General features: G+C 35.0%; 4 protein-coding genes and 1 long non-coding RNA gene across 8 annotated transcripts; 4 read left to right on the forward strand and 1 right to left on the reverse strand.

The window, feature by feature from the left end:
* Positions 1-632: 632 nt before the first annotated feature.
* On the forward strand, positions 633-8416 carry LOC130747696 (serine carboxypeptidase-like 34). Its single transcript, XM_057600708.1, has 10 exons — positions 633-1136; positions 4421-4531; positions 4795-4890; positions 4991-5083; positions 5177-5265; positions 5752-6030; positions 6637-6773; positions 6970-7065; positions 7638-7743; positions 8089-8416. The coding sequence occupies exons 1-10, from the start codon at positions 845-847 to the stop codon at positions 8236-8238; spliced, it is 1449 nt and encodes a 482-aa protein (XP_057456691.1). The 5' UTR covers positions 633-844; the 3' UTR covers positions 8239-8416.
* A 2178-nt stretch (positions 8417-10594) lies between these two features.
* LOC130747697 (uncharacterized) lies at positions 10595-14007 on the forward strand. Its single transcript, XM_057600709.1, has 5 exons — positions 10595-11087; positions 11221-11496; positions 11856-12086; positions 12200-12426; positions 13723-14007. Exons 1-3 carry the CDS (start codon positions 10689-10691, stop codon positions 12006-12008), a joined length of 828 nt encoding a protein of 275 aa, XP_057456692.1. The 5' UTR covers positions 10595-10688; the 3' UTR covers positions 12009-12086; positions 12200-12426; positions 13723-14007.
* Positions 14008-14621: 614 nt separating this feature from the next.
* Positions 14622-15635, forward strand: LOC130745071 (uncharacterized). Its single transcript, XM_057597217.1, has one exon. The coding sequence runs from the start codon at positions 14622-14624 to the stop codon at positions 15633-15635; it is 1014 nt and encodes a 337-aa protein (XP_057453200.1).
* Positions 15636-16088: 453 nt separating this feature from the next.
* Positions 16089-16630, reverse strand: LOC130747698 (uncharacterized). Its single transcript, XR_009022457.1, has 2 exons — positions 16495-16630; positions 16089-16403 (listed from the first exon to the last, which is right to left on the reverse strand). It is a non-coding gene; the product is annotated as an uncharacterized LOC130747698 (long non-coding RNA).
* A 360-nt stretch (positions 16631-16990) lies between these two features.
* On the forward strand, positions 16991-18860 carry LOC130747700 (uncharacterized). 4 transcript variants are annotated; one of them, XM_057600713.1, is made up of 4 exons: positions 16991-17246; positions 17321-17398; positions 17486-17575; positions 18020-18860. In XM_057600713.1, exons 1-4 carry the CDS (start codon positions 17144-17146, stop codon positions 18568-18570), a joined length of 822 nt encoding a protein of 273 aa, XP_057456696.1. In that variant the 5' UTR covers positions 16991-17143; the 3' UTR covers positions 18571-18860. The 4 variants fall into 4 exon arrangements, with proteins under 4 accessions (XP_057456696.1, XP_057456693.1, XP_057456695.1 ...); XM_057600710.1 differs by having other exon boundaries at positions 17018-17246; positions 17318-17398; positions 17483-17575; XM_057600712.1 differs by having other exon boundaries at positions 17018-17246; positions 17483-17575.
* The last annotated feature ends 327 nt before the right edge of the window (positions 18861-19187 follow it).

Here is a 19187-nt window from a genome sequence, read left to right on the forward strand (position 1 = left end):
TTGGACCAAACACATTTATTAGAATGATAAAATAGGGTCAATATCAAACACATTTATTAGAATGATATTCTAATAAATAGGGTGAATATTAAACACATTTATTTAATAATGATATTCTATTAAAATATAAAATAGGGTGAATATCAAACACATTTATTAGAATGATATTCTTGTATTTGAACCGGATAACTTTCCATGCTTTCAACTGGCAAGTGACACTATTTTCTCTCTCTAAAATTTATTTACCAAAATATTCGATTGCAGTTTTTGAAAATTATATTTAAAAACTGTTATCAAAACTATTTTTTAAGAAAAAACTGTTTGAATTAAATGTTTTCCAACATTAAAAAAATTGTAATATAAAAACTAAAAACTGATATAGAAAACATCTTTGAATTGTTTTGCTATTTTAGTTTTAAAAACTTAAATTAAGAACTGCTTTCGAAAACAGTTTTGAAAATAATGAGTTTCTATTTATCAGTTTTTTAAACAGAAAACAGTTTTCAAAAACTGTAATCAAACAACTCTTAATAAAATTCAAGCCTCCACAAGAAAACTTTTTTTCTTCTTTTTTCTTATATGGTATACAATCACACTCTGTCAAAGCGGCATGCTTCCAAAACGGGGCATATCAATCACTTTGAGGGAATAGGAAAATATGTTTGTTTTGGAGGTAAAGCAACAGTAGCTAAAGTACACATACTTGCCTGTTTTTTCAAGAATCTTCATTATCATATAAACCAAAGCCCACGCCTGCAATATATAGAGAGACACATTCTCTTGGTCCCTTCGTTAGAGGCTGAGAAAAGTGAGAGAAACAAAGAGAATTATTATCACAAACCATATGGCTTTGTGTTCAGTTATTTCCAATCTTGTTCTTCTACATGTTTTGCTTCTTATCTGTTTTTCTACCAAAGAAGCTTTTGGTGTGTCAAAAGTTTATTTAAGCAGAGAGGTAAAAGCAGAGCAAGAAGCAGATAGAGTGTATGGACTACCAGGGCAGCCTGAGGTGAAGTTCAATCAATATTCTGGTTATGTCACAGTCAATGAAACTCATGGAAGAGCACTGTTCTATTGGTTCTTTGAGGCAGCTAATAAACCACAAGAAAAACCTCTTCTCCTTTGGCTCAATGGAGGTAAGTAAATATATTTTACTAAATTAATGATACTCGCACACCCTAACAATTCAAACACGTGACACATATGTCTCATTTTTTCTCTTTATCTCTTTATTTTTATCACATTCATCATATATCACATATAAATTATTTCTTCTTTTTTTTATTTATTTCTCATTCTAAAGGCATGTCCAGTATGTGACTATGTGAGTGCGTACGAATCGTTTTCCATTTTACTAGCGCCTAAGCCATATTATATATATATATATATATATATATATATATATATATATATATTTAACATTCACCACTATCATGTTTTATCACATGGAACTGCTTGGTTTTTCATCTTAATGAATTCACTGTTAACATGTTTCGTTTAAGAGTGAAATTTTTTAAAATTACTTCAGGTATGCTAGCTAAAAATCCTTATATAACTTTTAAATAAATGGATCTTAGATTCTCTGCAAATCGTGAAATAATAAATATTATAAGTATCACTCTTGTATAATTAGACCAAACTTAACGAGTCTTCCCAATTTATGAATGACTGTAACAATGTTGGCATGTTCTTATTTATTACTACGTCAATTCGACAATGACCGCTGAATTACTAGTTTGTGTATATATATGAAGTTAGTTAAAAACAAATTTCATTAAAAAAATAAAAACAATGTTCAACCAAATATGAGGCCTCTGCAATTTCAGTATACATATCTTGGTTTAGTTGGAATTATTGTGATGAATTTTAAGTAGCGTTTGGCATTATTTATGCTATGAGGAAAATGGACTTTCTTATTGGGAATAGGGTATTTAATATTTTAGTAGCTAGGCGAAGCCTAAATTTACCTCATGTCCCCCCATCCCTTTAACCATAATATCCATTTCTGATAATATAATTAATGAGTTGTTATATTGCGCTAGAGGGCATATATATAGTTATTTAACTTTATGTTTAATTTATAGGTTACGTATGCCTTCAAAATATAAATAGGGTTACGCAATCTCATCAATTTAGCTTACCAACAAAAACAAACAAGAATACAAATTGAATAAAGAAGCCATATAGGATTGGAAATGAAAGCTACAAGTAATGACTATCATGCTACTTTAAGTGTTTAACAATTACAATATAACTACAAACTATATATGAGGTATAACCAGTTGGTTTCTCACCGCTGAAGTTACCGGTTCGATTCTCATTTATACAAAAATGAAACACATTTTATGGTCATTTGTTTGCCATTTATGAATACTCGTATAAATAAACTAGTTCATGCTCGACGGTTAGGATTTATATGTTTATATATGCATGTATTTATATGTGTGTGTCAATAACTTTGCACAAAAAGATATATCAAAACTTAAATATGGTTAAGTCAAGCCGGCATAGGTATTGGAAATTTGAGTAAAATATGATGAGGGCTAGCAACACTCTTTTAAAAATACTATAATTCAACAAACACATTGTGATTTATTTATTTTTTAAAAGGCCAACACATTTCTCTTATTTTTGAAAAAAAAAAGTGTTGACTTTTTAAAAAATAAATTTCTTTTTTGATGGACTTTTAAAAATAAGTGTGTTGAAGTGTATCACTAAAAAAATGTGTTACTAGCATTTCTCGGTTAGTGGCTTCAACTTGCAGCAGAGACTGCCATAATGAAAGTCCACATTAGTAATGAATATTGCTTTGAACTCAAGATACAAACCCAGCTTTTTTGACTACTGATGATAGGAACATAAAGGCAAGGGAACCTAATTTGGATCAGAAACGCCAGAAAATAAAAGAAAGGGTCAATAAAAGAAAATTAACGAACTATGTGTATAAATATGAAGCACATGACTTGTTGGTGTAACTTCCTTATCTTCATGAAGTAGTTAAACCCTGCAATGATGTACTCTATGAAAGTTAAACTCTTGAGAGTAACTTCATGATGATTAATTGATGAAAGCAAAGAACACAATCAATTTTGTATGTCTTGCTTTTCTTTTGACAATAATAACAACACCCAAGTTGGACTTTGTAGCTTATATCCTCAAAATATTGCTCTGTCATTTTCAATGTTAGTTCTAATCTACAAGTATAGGTTTAATTTGCTTTCGTGATTAGGCAAAAATATAATAGAGGGCTAGGAACTTAACATAAGAGAAGACCATAAGGATTTGTAACACAAAGGGAAATGCTTACGAATTATGTGGTGAGAAAAAAGATGAAGTAAGTAGATATATATAGGTAAGGAAATTAAATAAATAAACGCGGTAAACGTCCATTTCTTTAGTGGAAGATCGACTTTTTGTGTTCAATGCTCGATGGTAAAAAATAAAATGGATTGAGTGATCAGCTCAATTCAGAAAGATTTTGCCGCTCGAAAGTTAATTCATGAAAGAAGAAGAACCGATTTAAAATTCTCGAATGTGTAAAATATTATTCAAGTTAGTTCATATAGAGACAAGCTTTACCGATATTTTAATAAGTCAAATTCAATCTTTAAGTCTGACTTAACTGAATTTTATGCATTTATAAACTTTTTGAACATATTTTCTTCTTTTATAAATTATCTTGCCTATGGCAAAAAATTTAAAGAATCAAATTGATCATTCACTCGTTTAAAATTGCTTAATTTGTAACATCAAAACAATTCTCCTAAAAAAACTAATCATGAATTGGATCCAACCATGATGTGACCCAATACTTGCCCTAACCTTTCAGCAAGGTGATATCATTTAAGTTTTTTTTGTCAACATATCATTTTTTTTGGTTACATGTGGAAAGAAATTCAACATATCATTTAAGTTCAAAGTTGGAAAAAAAAAATTCAAGGTCATAATTAGCCGAACTCTCTCCTACAAAATTCTTCCCCCCCCCAGTAATTTGTGGTCAGCTTCAATATTTTTTTTTATGTACATTAAGATTAAATTTACCATTTTTACGCATGAGGTGTGACGTGGTGGTTGATCACCTCATCCTTTAACCATAAGTCGAATGTTCATATTTGATCATGTAAATGAAGCAAATCGTTTTCACTTTTTAATGTGAACACTTGTGCGAGAGGATTAGTCACGATTTAGTAAATCCTATAATCAATTAGAATGGGAAATTGCATACTTAAACTGTATCTTTGTTTTTTCAAACAGAACTAGAATCTCCCAGTAAGAAGCAAGAAAGAATAAATCCTCTGTATCTACAATGCATTTCTTCTGCACAATTAGAAATACAATGAGTAATTGACTGTGACACGATGGTGTGAATGCTTGACTCACATCACATAAATGTACTTAACTGCATTCATAAATATTTCAGGCCCAGGTTGTTCCTCAATTGGTTATGGAGAAGCAGAGGAGCTAGGACCCTTCTTTCCCCAGGACAGTTTCGAACCAAAGTTAAAGTTGAACCCTTATTCTTGGAACAAAGGTTGGTGAATTTGTAATTTAATAGTCATACAGAAAAAGATTGTTTTACTCAAAAGTTGTTTTTGTACATTTGGTATATGTCTTAATTTTATGTGAACCTGAAAATCAGTGATAGTGGTGAATATTGCTTTGGAAAGCTGACTAACGAAAATCAAACTTGTTTAATTTCTATTAATTAATAAGGTCTCAAGTTCGAGTTTTGTGTATAGAAAAAATCTCTGCTAGGAGATATAAGTGATCCTTTAAAATTGATGATTTCTACAGCTGCAAATCTTTTGTTTCTGGAATCCCCTTTTGGAGTGGGATTCTCCTACACCAACACCAGCAGTGACATGAGTGAGCTTGGTGACACCATTGCTGGTAATGCTGCTATCATCCATGGACTTATAAACTTTCTTATTAGTTTCATCACTTGATGTTATATATTCACTGATGGTTACTGATTTTATTCCATGACCAGCTAAGGATGCACACACCTTTCTCATCAATTGGTTTAGGAGATTTCCACAATTCAGATCACACAAGTTCTACATTTCTGGTGAAAGCTATGCAGGTATGAAATTCTAAAACACTTTCCCTTAAGAAACATGCATGATTTAGCCCTTTTTTCACCTTGAAGCAAATTTGATTTGTGTTAACATTTCAGGGCACTATGTTCCCCAACTTTCTGAGCTCATTTTTGACAACAATCGTAATGCTTCCAATAAAGACTACATTAACTTCAAGGGGTTCATGGTGAATCTTCTGTCTCATCAAGCTCGAATTAAGATACTCTCATTTCACGTGATAATGTCAAGTGAAACTTTGTATCTATCTCTCTCTAAAGAAATATTTGAATGAGCCCAGATATTTAATACATACGAAGAGAAAGATAGAAACATAATTTCAACATGACAATGTCATGTGAAATTTACGAATTTGAGTTCCTTGCAGTGAGAGCAATCTTAAATTCACACAGTGAAGGAATCTAAATTGTTTGATTAAGATCAGTCGGCTCATATAATTCATCAAACAACAGAATTAAGCATGGAATTTTGAGCCGTCCAATCTTAATTGAACGAATTAGATTTCTTAACTGCCTTGAGTTTAGGATTTTGCTGAGAGAAGGTAATTCAAATTTGAAGTTTCAACATAAAGGACCCTGATCTCATCAAGCTTCGTGCAGAATGGATAAACAAAGTAAACCAATGTTAATTTGACACGATGACACTACTTGTGCAGATTGGAAATGCACTAATGGATGATGAAACAGATCAAAAGGGTATGATAGACTATGCATGGGATCATGCTGTGATATCTGATGCTTTATACCACAACATCACAACCACATGCAATTTCAGCAACCCAACAAGTGAATGCAATGCTGAACTCAATAAGTACTTCAGTGTCTATAGCATTATTGACATGTATAGCTTGTACACTCCCAGGTGTTTCAGCAACAGCAGTGAAACTGTAACCCCTGCAATCAAAGGCGTAACTCCTCAGTCCTTTTCCAAATTTGTGAGCATTCATCAACTTAACTTCGTTTTTTCCTTGAAGTAAAATTCAAACATAGTCAAACAATGAGTATTGAAAAAATTAGAACATCATCTACATAACCATCTGACATAAGTTGAAACCATCTGACTTTTTTTTGGATAAACGAACCATCTGACTTAAGATGAGAACAAAGTCAACAAACACTTGTCACATGGGTGCTTATTCATAAACTTATTTAATGAACTTATTAAAATAAGCTCAAAAAAACTTATAAATAAACATTAGTGCTTATTCATAAGCTAGTTTAAAAAGCTTGTGAAAATAAGATCAAAATACTCGTAAAAGGGTTTATGATAAGATAACTTCGAATAAATTTTGTATATTGTGCCAAAAGCCCAATGATGCATCTAAATACTATACATCTAGTTGCCAGGTGAACAGAAAAATAAGTATTGTTAGGAACATTTTATGGAGCAGGTTGGCTTTTGAATTTATAGCATGTTTGTGAAAAATTCTACTCTTAATTCTAAAGTTAAAATCAATTATAGAAAGAAGCTTTTGATTCTATTAGTGCTTAGAATCGACTGCAAAAAAATAAGTTGATTCAAATTAACATGCTATATACAGGGTATGAGGCTTGGAAAACCAGCTGGATATGATCCCTGTGCATCGGATCATACTTATGATTATCTAAATAGGCCAGAAGTTCAAAAGGCACTGCATGCCAATGTCACCAAAATTCCCTATCCATGGTCTCACTGCAGGTATTTGTCTAGCTACCATTACCTTTTTATGTTTTTTATCTTCTTTTCCAATTATGATTTACCTTTAGTTTTTTGTTAACAATATATATAGGCAAATGTAGTTTAAGAACATTGATCTGTGCCATATTAACTAGGTGATAGATAAATCAATCATGAATAAAATTTATATTGATGGTGTCCTTTTGTTTGTGAATAGCGACAATGTCAGCAATTTTTGGAATGTCGCACCACAATCCACCCTCCCGGTCATTAAGAAGCTTATTGCTGGTGGTCTTCGCGTATGGGTTTACAGGTAAATTGCAAGTATTTGTTTGTGTTATTAAACTCGACTTCGTCATTGAATCGATTGAAGAACTAGGTGAATAGGTTATTGATTCAACTTGCGACTCATGGTTGAACCGGTTAAGCTAAAATATATAATAAGAATGAATAATAGCAGACAGTGAGTGTTCTAATAGCAAAATGCTATGTGATCCGTGGTTGGCACATGTATTTCATGTCTTTGAAGAACTATGTTAGAAACCTCAAGGAGAATGAGACCGGTTCGATTCAATCATCTGAATTTTTACTCTCTTAGTTTGCTTCGACGGGTTCAGTAATAGAACCGGTCTATATTTATGGTTAGACTAATTATATATTTGGTTTCCGATACCGGTCTGGCTCGATTTTAATAATAGTGTTTCATAGGTTGGTTTAGAATTTAAATATTAGTTTATGAAACTCAAATGAAATTTAGTTGTGATTGTTTATATATATACCAAGTGTTTTTATATAGATAGAACCATTCTTTCATTCATTGTTTACTTTTATTAGTATGTTTAGTTTTTCCATTTGATAATTTACTTCATTTTTAAATTTATTCAGTGGAGATACCGATGGGAGAATTCCTGTGACTTCAACAAGATACACATTAAAAAAATTAGGGCTCAAAATTGTAGAAGATTGGACTCCTTGGTATACTAGCCGGCAGGTAAACCAACTTGTGTGACTTATATTTTTGTGGTTGGTTTTTGAATTAAATTATGCTTAACACAACTTCCTTAAAATTGCAACTTTCTTTGTAATCTAGTGGCTAAATTTGTGGAGTTGTGTCATTGTTGAAGTTGGATTCTATGACAGTTAGGGAATTCTTAAATTCACACAATTAAGAAATCTATATTATTTAATTAAGATCATATGGCTAATTATAAGTTGCTGATTGATCTTAATGAACGGTTCAAATTTCTTAATTTCGTGAATGTATGAGACTCTCTTACGTTTGTTCCTGCAATTTAATTCTTATGAATGATTTTTGTTTGGGGGTATGGAATTGCAGGTGGGAGGATGGACCGTTGAATATGATGGGCTGACTTTTGTGACCATTAGAGGTGCTGGTCATCAAGTTCCAACTTTTGCTCCCAAGCAAGCTCTCCAGCTAATTCGGCACTTCTTAGTCGATAAGAAATTACCACAACACCCAATTTAAAAAGTTTTTCTATTAGTTTTTCATTTTAATTTGATGTTTGATCCACAATAAGCTTGGGTAGCTATTTTATTCCTTCAGGAATGGTGAATCCATCATTGAAGTGTGAATTCTAACACTTACAATTAAAGAAAGTATAAACCGATTTGAGTTTGAGTTCAAAAACGTTACATTGCGCAAATGTTAATATTTTCATTTCTAAGAATATGTTTGGATAAATATTAGATTCATGTTATTTCGCGTTCTAATCCAAAGTCACTTTTTTAAAAAAAATGGTTACAAAATATAAGTCACTTTCTAAAACTCTAGGAAGCATTAAATAATTTTTTCCAATTTCACCCTCATATTTAATATGAAAGAGATGATAAACTTTAGAAGTATTAACTTGGAAAGAGAAAATCATAAGAAAGTAAATAAGGGTAATCTAGGAAGGCTTAATAGCTCTTTTGATCCCTCACTTATCACGATTTTTCATTTTTGGTCCCCAATAAAAAATTAGCACTTTTGATCCTCCACATTGCTTAATTTTTTGCAAAAATGATCCACATTTGGGACTAAATCGGCAAAAGTGTGTAAATGTAAGGGACTAATTTTGCTTTTTTTTTAAGGGACCAAAAGTGCAACATCGTGATAAGTGAGGGACCAAAAGAGTTATTAAGCCATCTAGGAAAGTAAATCATTTTATTTTCTTAATCTAAGAAAATTAGTTATTTGTGCTTTACATATAGGAACAAAGGGAGTTTTACAAATATTAATGATGTCATATTGTGTCTTTTTTTATGGTTGAAAATAGCTTCACTAAATCAAATCAAATGAAAGTATATTAGAGAGTAACAAAGGAAATAAATTAGAGGAGACGTCTTCCACCCATACTTCAAAACGAAAATAAACATTTATAGCAAGAAAATCAGTCACGACATTGCCTTGTATTTTGCGTGATGTTTAACACTTCATCCTTAAGTAAGTGGTTGTGTGTTCGATTCACAAATCTTACTAATGAAAAAACACTCACTAGTCAGCCTCCTATTGCTTAGTGACTCGAGAAATTAATCTCACAGTTATCGCATATGAAATATCTAAATTAACACTGAAAAAAAACTAGGACCTTTCCAACCTCGTCTTAACCACAAAACGTATCCAGCTCCCAAACCAACCTTTTAGGAGGCTTAGATGTTGACCTTAATAGTGTCCACAATAATGGTTTACTATATTTATTGGCAAATACTATTTAGGTTGTTGAACACTAGTTTTATAAGTCTAAAATGTCATATGTGATTTAAGTACTTAAGTAATCTATAAGCAACTCTCTTGTATATTTTACTCTTTTTATTGAATCCCACAAAAAACAAGTTAGACCATGATAAAGGCGAAAATACATGTTTGATACATGGCAAAAACATTTGTTGAGTGAGTTATAATAATTTTTCAAACGAGTAGAAACATCCAACAAAGTAGTAGGATGGATATATTTAGGAGGAACCCTAGGTCGTTCAGTTCTGGACATTTGTTTCCCTCTTGAGATCACAACAATGGTCAGAGCCGCTTTAATCCTCTCAGTCCGTAATCTCAACCGCAACAGCCACCTTCCGATGCCCTCGCTTCGCGTCCGTTTCGCTTCCGACCACCTTAAAGGTAAAACCTTAAACCCATTCTACAACTTCCGATGGATTTTCGAGAGAACCGATAAATCTTGGTTGTCCCACCCTTCACTAACAATTTTCGCACATTCATCACCACTCTCGAGCCAAACCTCCTCAAATCTAAACATATTTATATAATCTCGAATATTAATTATTATAATCATTGGTAAAATCATATTTTCAAGTTTATATATTTTAGAAATATTTCTTACAAAAAGAACACATATATATATGGAGCTTTTATTGAACTTCCCAGAGGTGAAGGCATGATCTACGGTAGTTAAAAGTGATTGTTTAAATCCCGGAGTCAAGTTTAATTTTTAAAAAACGCCTCTTGAGGAGACTTTTGGCCTTCACCACACTTTAAGTCTAAATTACAATAGAAATTTAGTTAAAAAAATTATATAGCTGATTTTTCAATTGAGTCAAGCAACATCTTTCACATGCTAACTTTAAGTCTTTAACCAATTGAAATTAATAGAAAATACATTTACTGCTGGGTTTTATCCACTTGGACCTTGAGCGGTGACTAGTTTCGGGTTAAAAAAGTTTCATGTTATTGACCCAAAAAAAAAAAAGTTTCATGTTTCATATAGACACCTCATTTTTTAAACACTTCATTTCCAAATCTTTTTGTTTCTACCTCCCTCATCTTATCATCTATCACATCTCATACTTTCTCTCTCTTACTTTTTCTTTTCTTCCTATATCTCTTCATTCCACCTCTTCCACCTCAAATGAGAGGTGTGTGACCCTTAGTCCTTACGGTTGACCCTAGTATAAACCCTAAACCTTATTCTTCACACCATCTTCATGCAGTCGCGTAAACACTTCTTCCCCTCTTCTCTCGCTCCGTTGAGGTCAATCCATGGCACTCTGGTGCGACGATTTGGAACCCCCACCACCACCCAACTTGGCATCTTCCTCAACCCTAGTCAAACACGCTCTTTCTCCTCCGTTTCTCCCACCGTTGTTGTTCCTAGTCCCACGCCCACTACATTCCCACCCCCAATCACTGAGTGTTATAGGAAACAGAATACGGAGGATCTTCTTCGTTCGACCACCGCTCTCCCATTCCGCCATCTCGAACTTGGCCGTCTCCCCGCTCCCACAGGCGTGGCCTCGCTTCTTGGCCGTCAGGGTCGCTCTTCTTCACTCTGCTTGCCACGAAAATTTTCAACATCTCGAGATGAGGAGAAGGAGAATGAGGAGGTATAATCATATTCTTTATCTTGAAACATTTGGACTTACTGTGTTTGGGATGGAAAATGATCTGATTAATGTTTATTAAAAGAAAATTACTAAAGACAATTCCTAACCTTTTCTTCTCTCGTTTAATTTTCAGAGATATGGGAAAAAGTTCCCCAATTCCTTAAATTGGAGATCTATAACTGGGGTTAAGGTAAAGGATCAAGGCTTCATCGAACCACATTCAAATTCCTGTGCCGCATACTCAATTTCCACGATACTGGAAATTTACCATAAGTTGCAAACGGGCAAGTCGGCAGAACTCTCGGTTGATAGGATTGTGGAGGAGAATCCAGATGGGACTCATTTATATAATGTCTTACATTTCGCTGCTCAACACGGCTTTGAGTACACCAAAAGCCCTGTCAATTCTGTAAGTTTTACCTGTAATTTGCGGCTTTTTTTTTTTTCAATACTTTCAATAAGCACTATGATCTTGACACCTACTTTACTTCTTCATAATGTTCTTTTTGTGCCTTCATTTAATGTTTACCTTATCAAATTGGTTACTGAATTGTTAATACATGATCAAGGTTGCTTAATTTTGCAGAAGCAAACCTACTTTACTTCTTCATAATGTTCTTTTTTTGCCTTCATTTAATGTTCACCTAATCTCTGAGAAAATTGGTTACTCAATTGTAATGTGAATTGTTGATACATGATCAATGTGAATTGTTGTCAATGTGAATTGGTGATAGAAAAGATGAGCTTTAACCATGTTTCTTTTTGCAGGGTAATGGAAGGGTTTTACGGGTAAAAAGTCACAAAACCTCATTCGTTAAACCTGGCAATAGGATTCTCACACTCACCAACCCGAGAACTATTGTGGGTGATCTAACGCTGGCTGATCGAACTGAGATAGCAATTGAGCCAGATGATGACTGACTGTTTCAGCTGGTCTCTAAGCACGCTGTGGCGGTTAGCTTATGCTTACCGAATGATAAAGTTTGTGCCCATAGAGAGGTAATTTTTTATTCTTGTGTTCTTTTGCTTTTCCCTCCAGCCGGCGTGTGTTAGTCAAGTTTACCTTATTTTTTCCCCTCAACTGTCTCAAGTGAAATAATGAACTTCAACAGGGTATTTTTGAGGCTGAATATCCATCTCAAACCGAACAAGTGCAACATGCTATGGCTCTCATCGGTTACGAGGAGCATTGTTGGCGGCTCCAGAATAGCTATGGAACGCTTCTAGAGCCCGACGGAGATATTTTGATGTCCCGAAATACCCTGATGAAACTAATGCATTATGTGTCATATCCCACTGCCGAATTAATATATATTTGATTGAACCAAAACCTGTCTCGGTACGCAGATTTTTCTTTTTACTGGAATGATCTGTTATTAGTCTAACTGACATTGAATGATTCAAGTTCACAACTCATCAACTATTTCAGTGACAATTTGTCCTAAGGAACTTTGTTTGAGCCTGGAGTCAATGGTTAACTTTGTGTAGTTGGAATTTTAGACACAGATATAGATTTCATAGGGCGATGGCATAGGAATGTGCACCAAAAATGTGTTTGTTCTGTGAAATATGAAAATGATTATTAGTTTGTGAGTGAGAGTGACTATCATTACCATATTGGTTTGCTACTGTGGTTAGGTGGACAGCACTTCAGCTCTTGGTAGATATTTAACTTTTTATAGGAAAAATAAATTGATTCAATATGTTTTGATTTGCCTTTCAATTTCGAATTGTTGGTAGGGCTTATTTATTACCTATTTTGTTTTTCTTTTATTTTTCCACAGTGGATTAGCTGCATCATGTGTGAAGTTTCTTATAGTTAGAGGACTTACTGTTGAACTTTGAAACGTTTGGTTTCTACTTAAGTAGTGCATCCTGCATGATATATTAATTTTAATGCTTCATTAACATGAAATGTTGAAATAACTATGCTTCCTTTTCATTGAACATGAACTGTACAAGTAGTCAAGTAGTGGTGAGTCCATGACATAGCTTGAGTTTGTCGATGTTTTCAATTGTTTTCCTGATTGAATAACTTGTTAGACCATCTTGGACCTTTTCTTTTGCCTAAATAAGATTTGAAATGAACTTTTGCTCTGAACCTTAAACCATTATTTCTTACTGTATAGGATGAGCTTAAGTTGTTTTTGGGTATATGCAATTAACTCACTTTCTGTTTTGAGATAATTGCAGTCTTGTAAATCAACTTTGACTATTTTTTTTTTAAAGTTATTAACTCACAGCTATTTTGGAATGAACTTCTTAAGACAAACTTGTAGGGTTAAAAGTTAAAATGATTTTCGAGGAATTATGCGTCTTCTAATAATAGTTTTCCACATAAGTTAAAATCAGCTTCACATAACTTATTTAGAAGCTCCTTCATTTATCTTCTCTATAAGCAACCTATAAACTTGTAAGTGATTTTTTGTAGATTGGAACCAAATACTTATCTCCGTTGAAAAGTTTCTCATAAGCTTAAAGCTAATCCATGCTGAGTCATAGTCCACTCAATAGCATAATTTATTTTTAAACTTTACTTCTGTTGTAATTGTGATTATTGGCATATGGAACGCTGTTGTTGGCTTGTTGCTGCCACTTCCCTCAGTTTCTGTTTTAATGTTAATGTTGCTTGCAGACCCTCGTGAACCAGAGACTTCACTGCCATTGGACATGCATCATGGGATGGAAGTTCGCCTGGGTCTATCTAAAGGACCAGTGAACCTAAGTATTGTATAGTTCAGTTTCACTGTTATTCTAGTACCAAAAATATGAGAGTAATTTTTAATTGAAGCTTTTTGTTATTGATTAGAAGGAAAGTGTCCAAGGAACATGCAAGTTTATTCATAGACTTATGTTTTCCTTGTAACATGTTTGAATCAGTTTGTTTTTCCCATAAATTACTCACAGAAGCTTTTCCCCATAACTGATTTCGATTTTAGAATTAGTTGAAAAAGGATTTCTTATCATGATGGTCCATTCAAATGCAGCCTATCTTTCAAAAGTAAAACCGAATATTTATGTATTTGAGGCATTTGAGTTGAGCATCTGTTTACTTGTAGCATATCTCGCCTTTTTAACTGACTGTTGAGCAATCATGCTTTCAATCGCGTATTGTCGTTGTGTTCAAAGAAATGGTAGCTACATCTTATTGGGTTGTTTTTTTAGGAGATAGTTAGATTTGACATGAAAGATCAGATTACTGCTATGGAATTCTTAAGCATGAGTCGGAACGAGCTTTTGTGTTGAACCATATTTGATATCCATAGATGTTTGATGTTTGAAAAGCCTATAGATTTTCATTTTTGAGAGAAGTGATTTTTGAGAGTAGAGATTGTGAGAGGGTTAACTATGAAGGTAAACATACTGTAAGAATATATACATTGTGCCGGGTCTACATTACATTTACATTAGGAAAAAAGGCTGATATAAAGGGTTTGATCATACTGGTGGAGGAATTATTAGTTAAAAATGGACTATCCTCTTTATTACTAGACGAACGAATTACAAGAAATAAAATTTCTTTAGCCCTCTTTCATGAAGGATTTCGGACTCTTTGCTTTGATTCATGGCCAGGCAGCTTCTTCTTCAACTCATGTCCTGCCAACTTCGTTCTGGAAGTTGCTTTGGAAAGCCCCGGCTCTTCTTGTGTGGCGCGGTTGCATGAAAATCCTCCCCGTTCGTGGCAGTTTACGGGCGCGCGGTATGGACGTGGATGAGGCCTGTGCATTCTGCGGAGAAGGGGCCGAGACGATGGGACATGTGCTCTTGTTTTGTTCCCGAGTTCGCCAGTGGTGGTTCGCTTCACCGCTTGGCCTGAGGCAGGAGAATGAGGTAGAGTTTCATGAGTTTATGCAGGATTTCTCGAAGGCAGTGGATCCCCAGACGTTGGCTCGGTTTTTCACGCTATGCTACATTTTTTGGGAAGCTCGGAATGCTCTGGTTTTCCATGGTACTCCACCGCGCCTGAAGCTGTTGCTGGCTCGCGAAGCAGCGCTGTTTTTGCCCCCCGATAGCCGGCAGACCCAGGCTAACGACCTACCGTTACCGGCGACCTGGTTGGCCCCGAGCAATGACGTGATAAAACTGAATTTTGATGCATCTTGGCGGGTTAATGCAGCTTCTGGTTTTGCTTGTGTAGCTCGTAACAATGTTGGTGAGATCATGGCAGCTGCCACAGCTCCACATATGGCAGCTCTATCCCCCCTCTTGGCGGAAGCCGGTGCTTTCAAATGGACGATTGGCTTGGCTATGGACCTAGGCTTCCGGAGAGTTTGCATGGAAACGGACTGTATGAGGCTCTTTCAGGCTTGGAATAGGAAGGAAGTAGGATGCTCTTATTTATTTTCGCTTTTGATGGATTGTAGGCACTTAGCCAACACGGGTTTTGTTTCTTTTGATGTCTCTTTTGTTAAACGTTCTAGCAATAAGGTGGCGGATTATCTTGCTCGTCATGCGGAGGCTTTTGGCCAAACCGTTTGGATTGAGGAAGTCCCCACCGTAGTTGAACCTTTGGTTCTTGATGATGTAACGACCTTAGTGCCCACGTGATTTTCCGCTTTAATATAATATCCCTTTCAAAAAAAAAAATCATACACCCATTTAATAATATAAAGATTCTAAAAAAAGCGAATTAATTTGCCAGAATCTTTACCTACCCGTTCATTGCGTGGGCTTGTATATTTTAAACATGTACCAATATATAAAATATATTTATTATTAAAATTATTTTAAAAATTATGAAAAATGCACTTAAATTATATGAAATTGTATTTTCCTGTTAGTTTTAACATGAAAGTTTGATTTCATGTAAAATGTCCTTTCCCATAAGTGATTTTTAGCTTGTAATTTTGACCAAGTAAGGATGGATAAAAAATTCAATAATACTAATATTTTAGCATCATTTAGACTAACTTCTTCACTAGTCTTTTTTAAAAGATAAGTTAGTGCTTAAGGTCCCACTATGTGACTAAAGAATATGATTCTCTTTGTATCTAGGCCCTGTTTGGAAGAACTTATTTGAACTTATCTGATAACATAAGCGTGTATGTCAATGTTTGAGAGAGTTTATGCAACCATAAGTTGTTTTGGGCTTATTTTCATAAGCTACTAATGATAGCTTATGAAAAAGAGCTTATTGTTATTTACAGGTTATTTTTGATTTACTTCAATAATTTTTTTTTTAAAAATAGCTAATGAATAAGCGCTTATAACCATAAGCGCTTAATTAAGCTGTTTTTTCCAAACGGGACCTTAGTGTGTGTTTGTCTAGCTTTTGGCTCTTCCCCTTCCAACTCGATCATGACAGGTGCATTCATGCTGCTCATACAGAAATGCAACAACTAGTGTTATAGCTTCACAAATAATCAACAAACAGAATCTTAGACTCTAAAAAAGTTGAGAATAAAACCTGATTTGAAGAGCACTAGTACCCAAAACCCTCGTTCTTGTTGTCCAAATCTTGCCTAATCCAGTGATCCACCGATAACCCCCACCGATTCATTCAATGCTAAGTTTCATATACATAAATTTACAAGAGAAAGAATTCAATACCTTAATCTCAGGCTCTACTGGATCATTTTCCTCCTGAGAAACCATTCACCGCCCCTGCGAGTTAAGAGAGGGTGTGAGCGAGGGAGGCGAAAGGGGGAGGGTTCGCCAGAGAGGAAGCGAGCGAGTTAAGCGAGAGAAGAAGCAGAACCCACGGCGGAGTGGTCGGCGCCGGCGAGAAAGGGAGAGATGCAGTGGAAGAGTATAATGGTAATGATGAAAAAAAAATACTAAGGGATATAATGGTAAAATGGGAGGAGGGATAAAATAGTAACTTACCCTAACTTATTTACAGCCACTCATTATTTATGGCCATGATTATAAATTTAGATTTTTTTTTGCTAATTTCTTGTGGTCCTAGAATAGGTTAGATTACATATTACATCGATTCTGTGTATAGAATTTTGTGGACCTGGTCTAGAGTAGTAGGATAGATATATTTAGGAGGAACCCTAAGTCGTTCAATTCGTTCAGTTCTGGACATTTGTTTCCCTCTTGAGATCACAACAATGGTCAGAGCCGCTTTAATCCGCTCAGTCCGTAATCTCAACCGCAACAGCCACCTTCCGATGCTCTCGCTTCGCGTCCGTTTCGCTTCCGACCACCTTGAAGGTAAAACCTTAAACCCATTCTACAACTTCCGATGGATTTTTCATATCTGAGACTGTTTTGTTTTTCTTCAGCAGGCCATTTCAATTCTGAAAAGGGAGCCATGGAACTGCCCAAAAGCCCCGAGGTTCGCTCGACCATCGCTCCCCCTGAAGGTAAAACCAAACCTTAAACCCATTCTACAACTTCCGATGGATTTTTCATACCTTAGTCTGTTTTGTTACCTAATGTTTCTTCAGCAGACTATTTCAATGCTGAAATGGGAGGCATGGAACTGGCCAAAAGTGGGCAATCATTCACCATCACCCTGCCTTCTTCCCGTTTCTACCGAGGTAAAACCGCATATTCATATGTCCCCATTTATCATCAATTAGTGTAAAAACCATCATCTCTTGAATATACTAGATAATTGGAACACATGTAATTTGAAAACTAACTAAATACTCCCTAACTCAATTAATTAGGGGTCTTATAATAGGGCACCAAGTACCACTTTAATTTACTTTTACAAACTCAAACTGAGACTCAGAACCTATGCAGCACGGACACACCGTGTCCACGTGTGAGAAATGTCCGAATGAAAAATTATTTTTTTAATATATATAAGCCGTGTCCTACTTCTTTAGATTTTAGCCGTTCCCGCCCGTGTCCGAGTCCGTGCTTCATAGCTGAGAACTGTTTTCAAACAAACAAATTTTTAAACAGACCCATAATTTTTTTATGGATTTCTCTCCCTCCTTCTTGTTAGAATAATTTCACTTTTCCCTCATCTGTAGATCCAGCTGCCTTGCGAGACGCAAAGCGCAATGTCAAAGGCCTTTCTGAAGGGGAAGCCAGAGAACTGTTCGAGTGCTGGTGCAGGAAATATCGCAAAATATACCCTTCCGAAGAACACAAACTCTACAGGTTTACTGTCTTCAAGGAAACTCTTGAACGTTGCACCATCGAAGCCCATGTGCACGTTTATGCTGATCTAACCTCCCAAGAAAGGAAGGGATTATTCTTTCAGAAGCCTTTATACAGTCCAGATCCAGATTCAACACTCATTCCCAATCCCGACGGCAGTTTCTATTCTCAAACAGAAGCTAGACAAGTGTTCGAAATCTGGTGCAACCACTATCACAGATCATATCCTTCAGAACAAGAGAAACTCTACAGGTTCACTGTCTTCAAGGAATCTCTTGAATTCGTCGCCCGCTTAAACCACAAGCGTGATCACCCAAAAGCTGCCTCCTTCGGCATCTGCTCTTTGGCTGATCTTACCAGTGAAGAAAAACAGGAAGTCATGGGGGATGCGTGTAGGTGGAGGCCTTTGCGGAATTATTGAAGGGCGCGCTTATCTCCTGACTTATATATAAGCCAGAAATAATTTAACTTTAATCTTCATGTGGTCTCCTTTTCAATTTTAATGTTATTTGACAGAGAATATTTTCTATGCAAGTGGCTACTTTATGTACCCTTTACTCTGTTAGTGAACACTGTGGAATAAGAGTGTCAGAGAGTGTTACCAGCACTCTCCTCACACCTGGTTTTCTTGGAAAAGTTTTATGGCTGTATTCTTGCCAAGCACAATTTCATTTTCCATATGATTTAAGTTTGCCAATTGCCATTGTATCATTGGGAAAAATCTTTTCTTTACTATTTTGCATTTACTGGTTTAGAAAATTTATTTTGGCAATGAAATTGTGGAATGGTATCTTAAGAAATTGCTGGATATATGTGTGTGTCTCTAAGATTTGATGCAAGTGTTTTCAGGCTTCATCTCCTCCTTTAATACGCTTCATATTGTTTACTGTTTAGATGAAACATGTGCAATGAGAAGTGAGAACATCCACGGGATCTTTGTTTACTCCTCCTCATTGACAAAGTATTCCTAATGTGTCTTTTGCATATTATTAACCAAAGTCTACCACTGGTAGAAGCAGTTTTTTACTTTTGGAATGT

Source organism: Lotus japonicus, chromosome 3 (assembly GCF_012489685.1).
Source record: "Lotus japonicus ecotype B-129 chromosome 3, LjGifu_v1.2".
Classification (NCBI taxonomy): Eukaryota; Viridiplantae; Streptophyta; class Magnoliopsida; order Fabales; family Fabaceae; genus Lotus; species Lotus japonicus.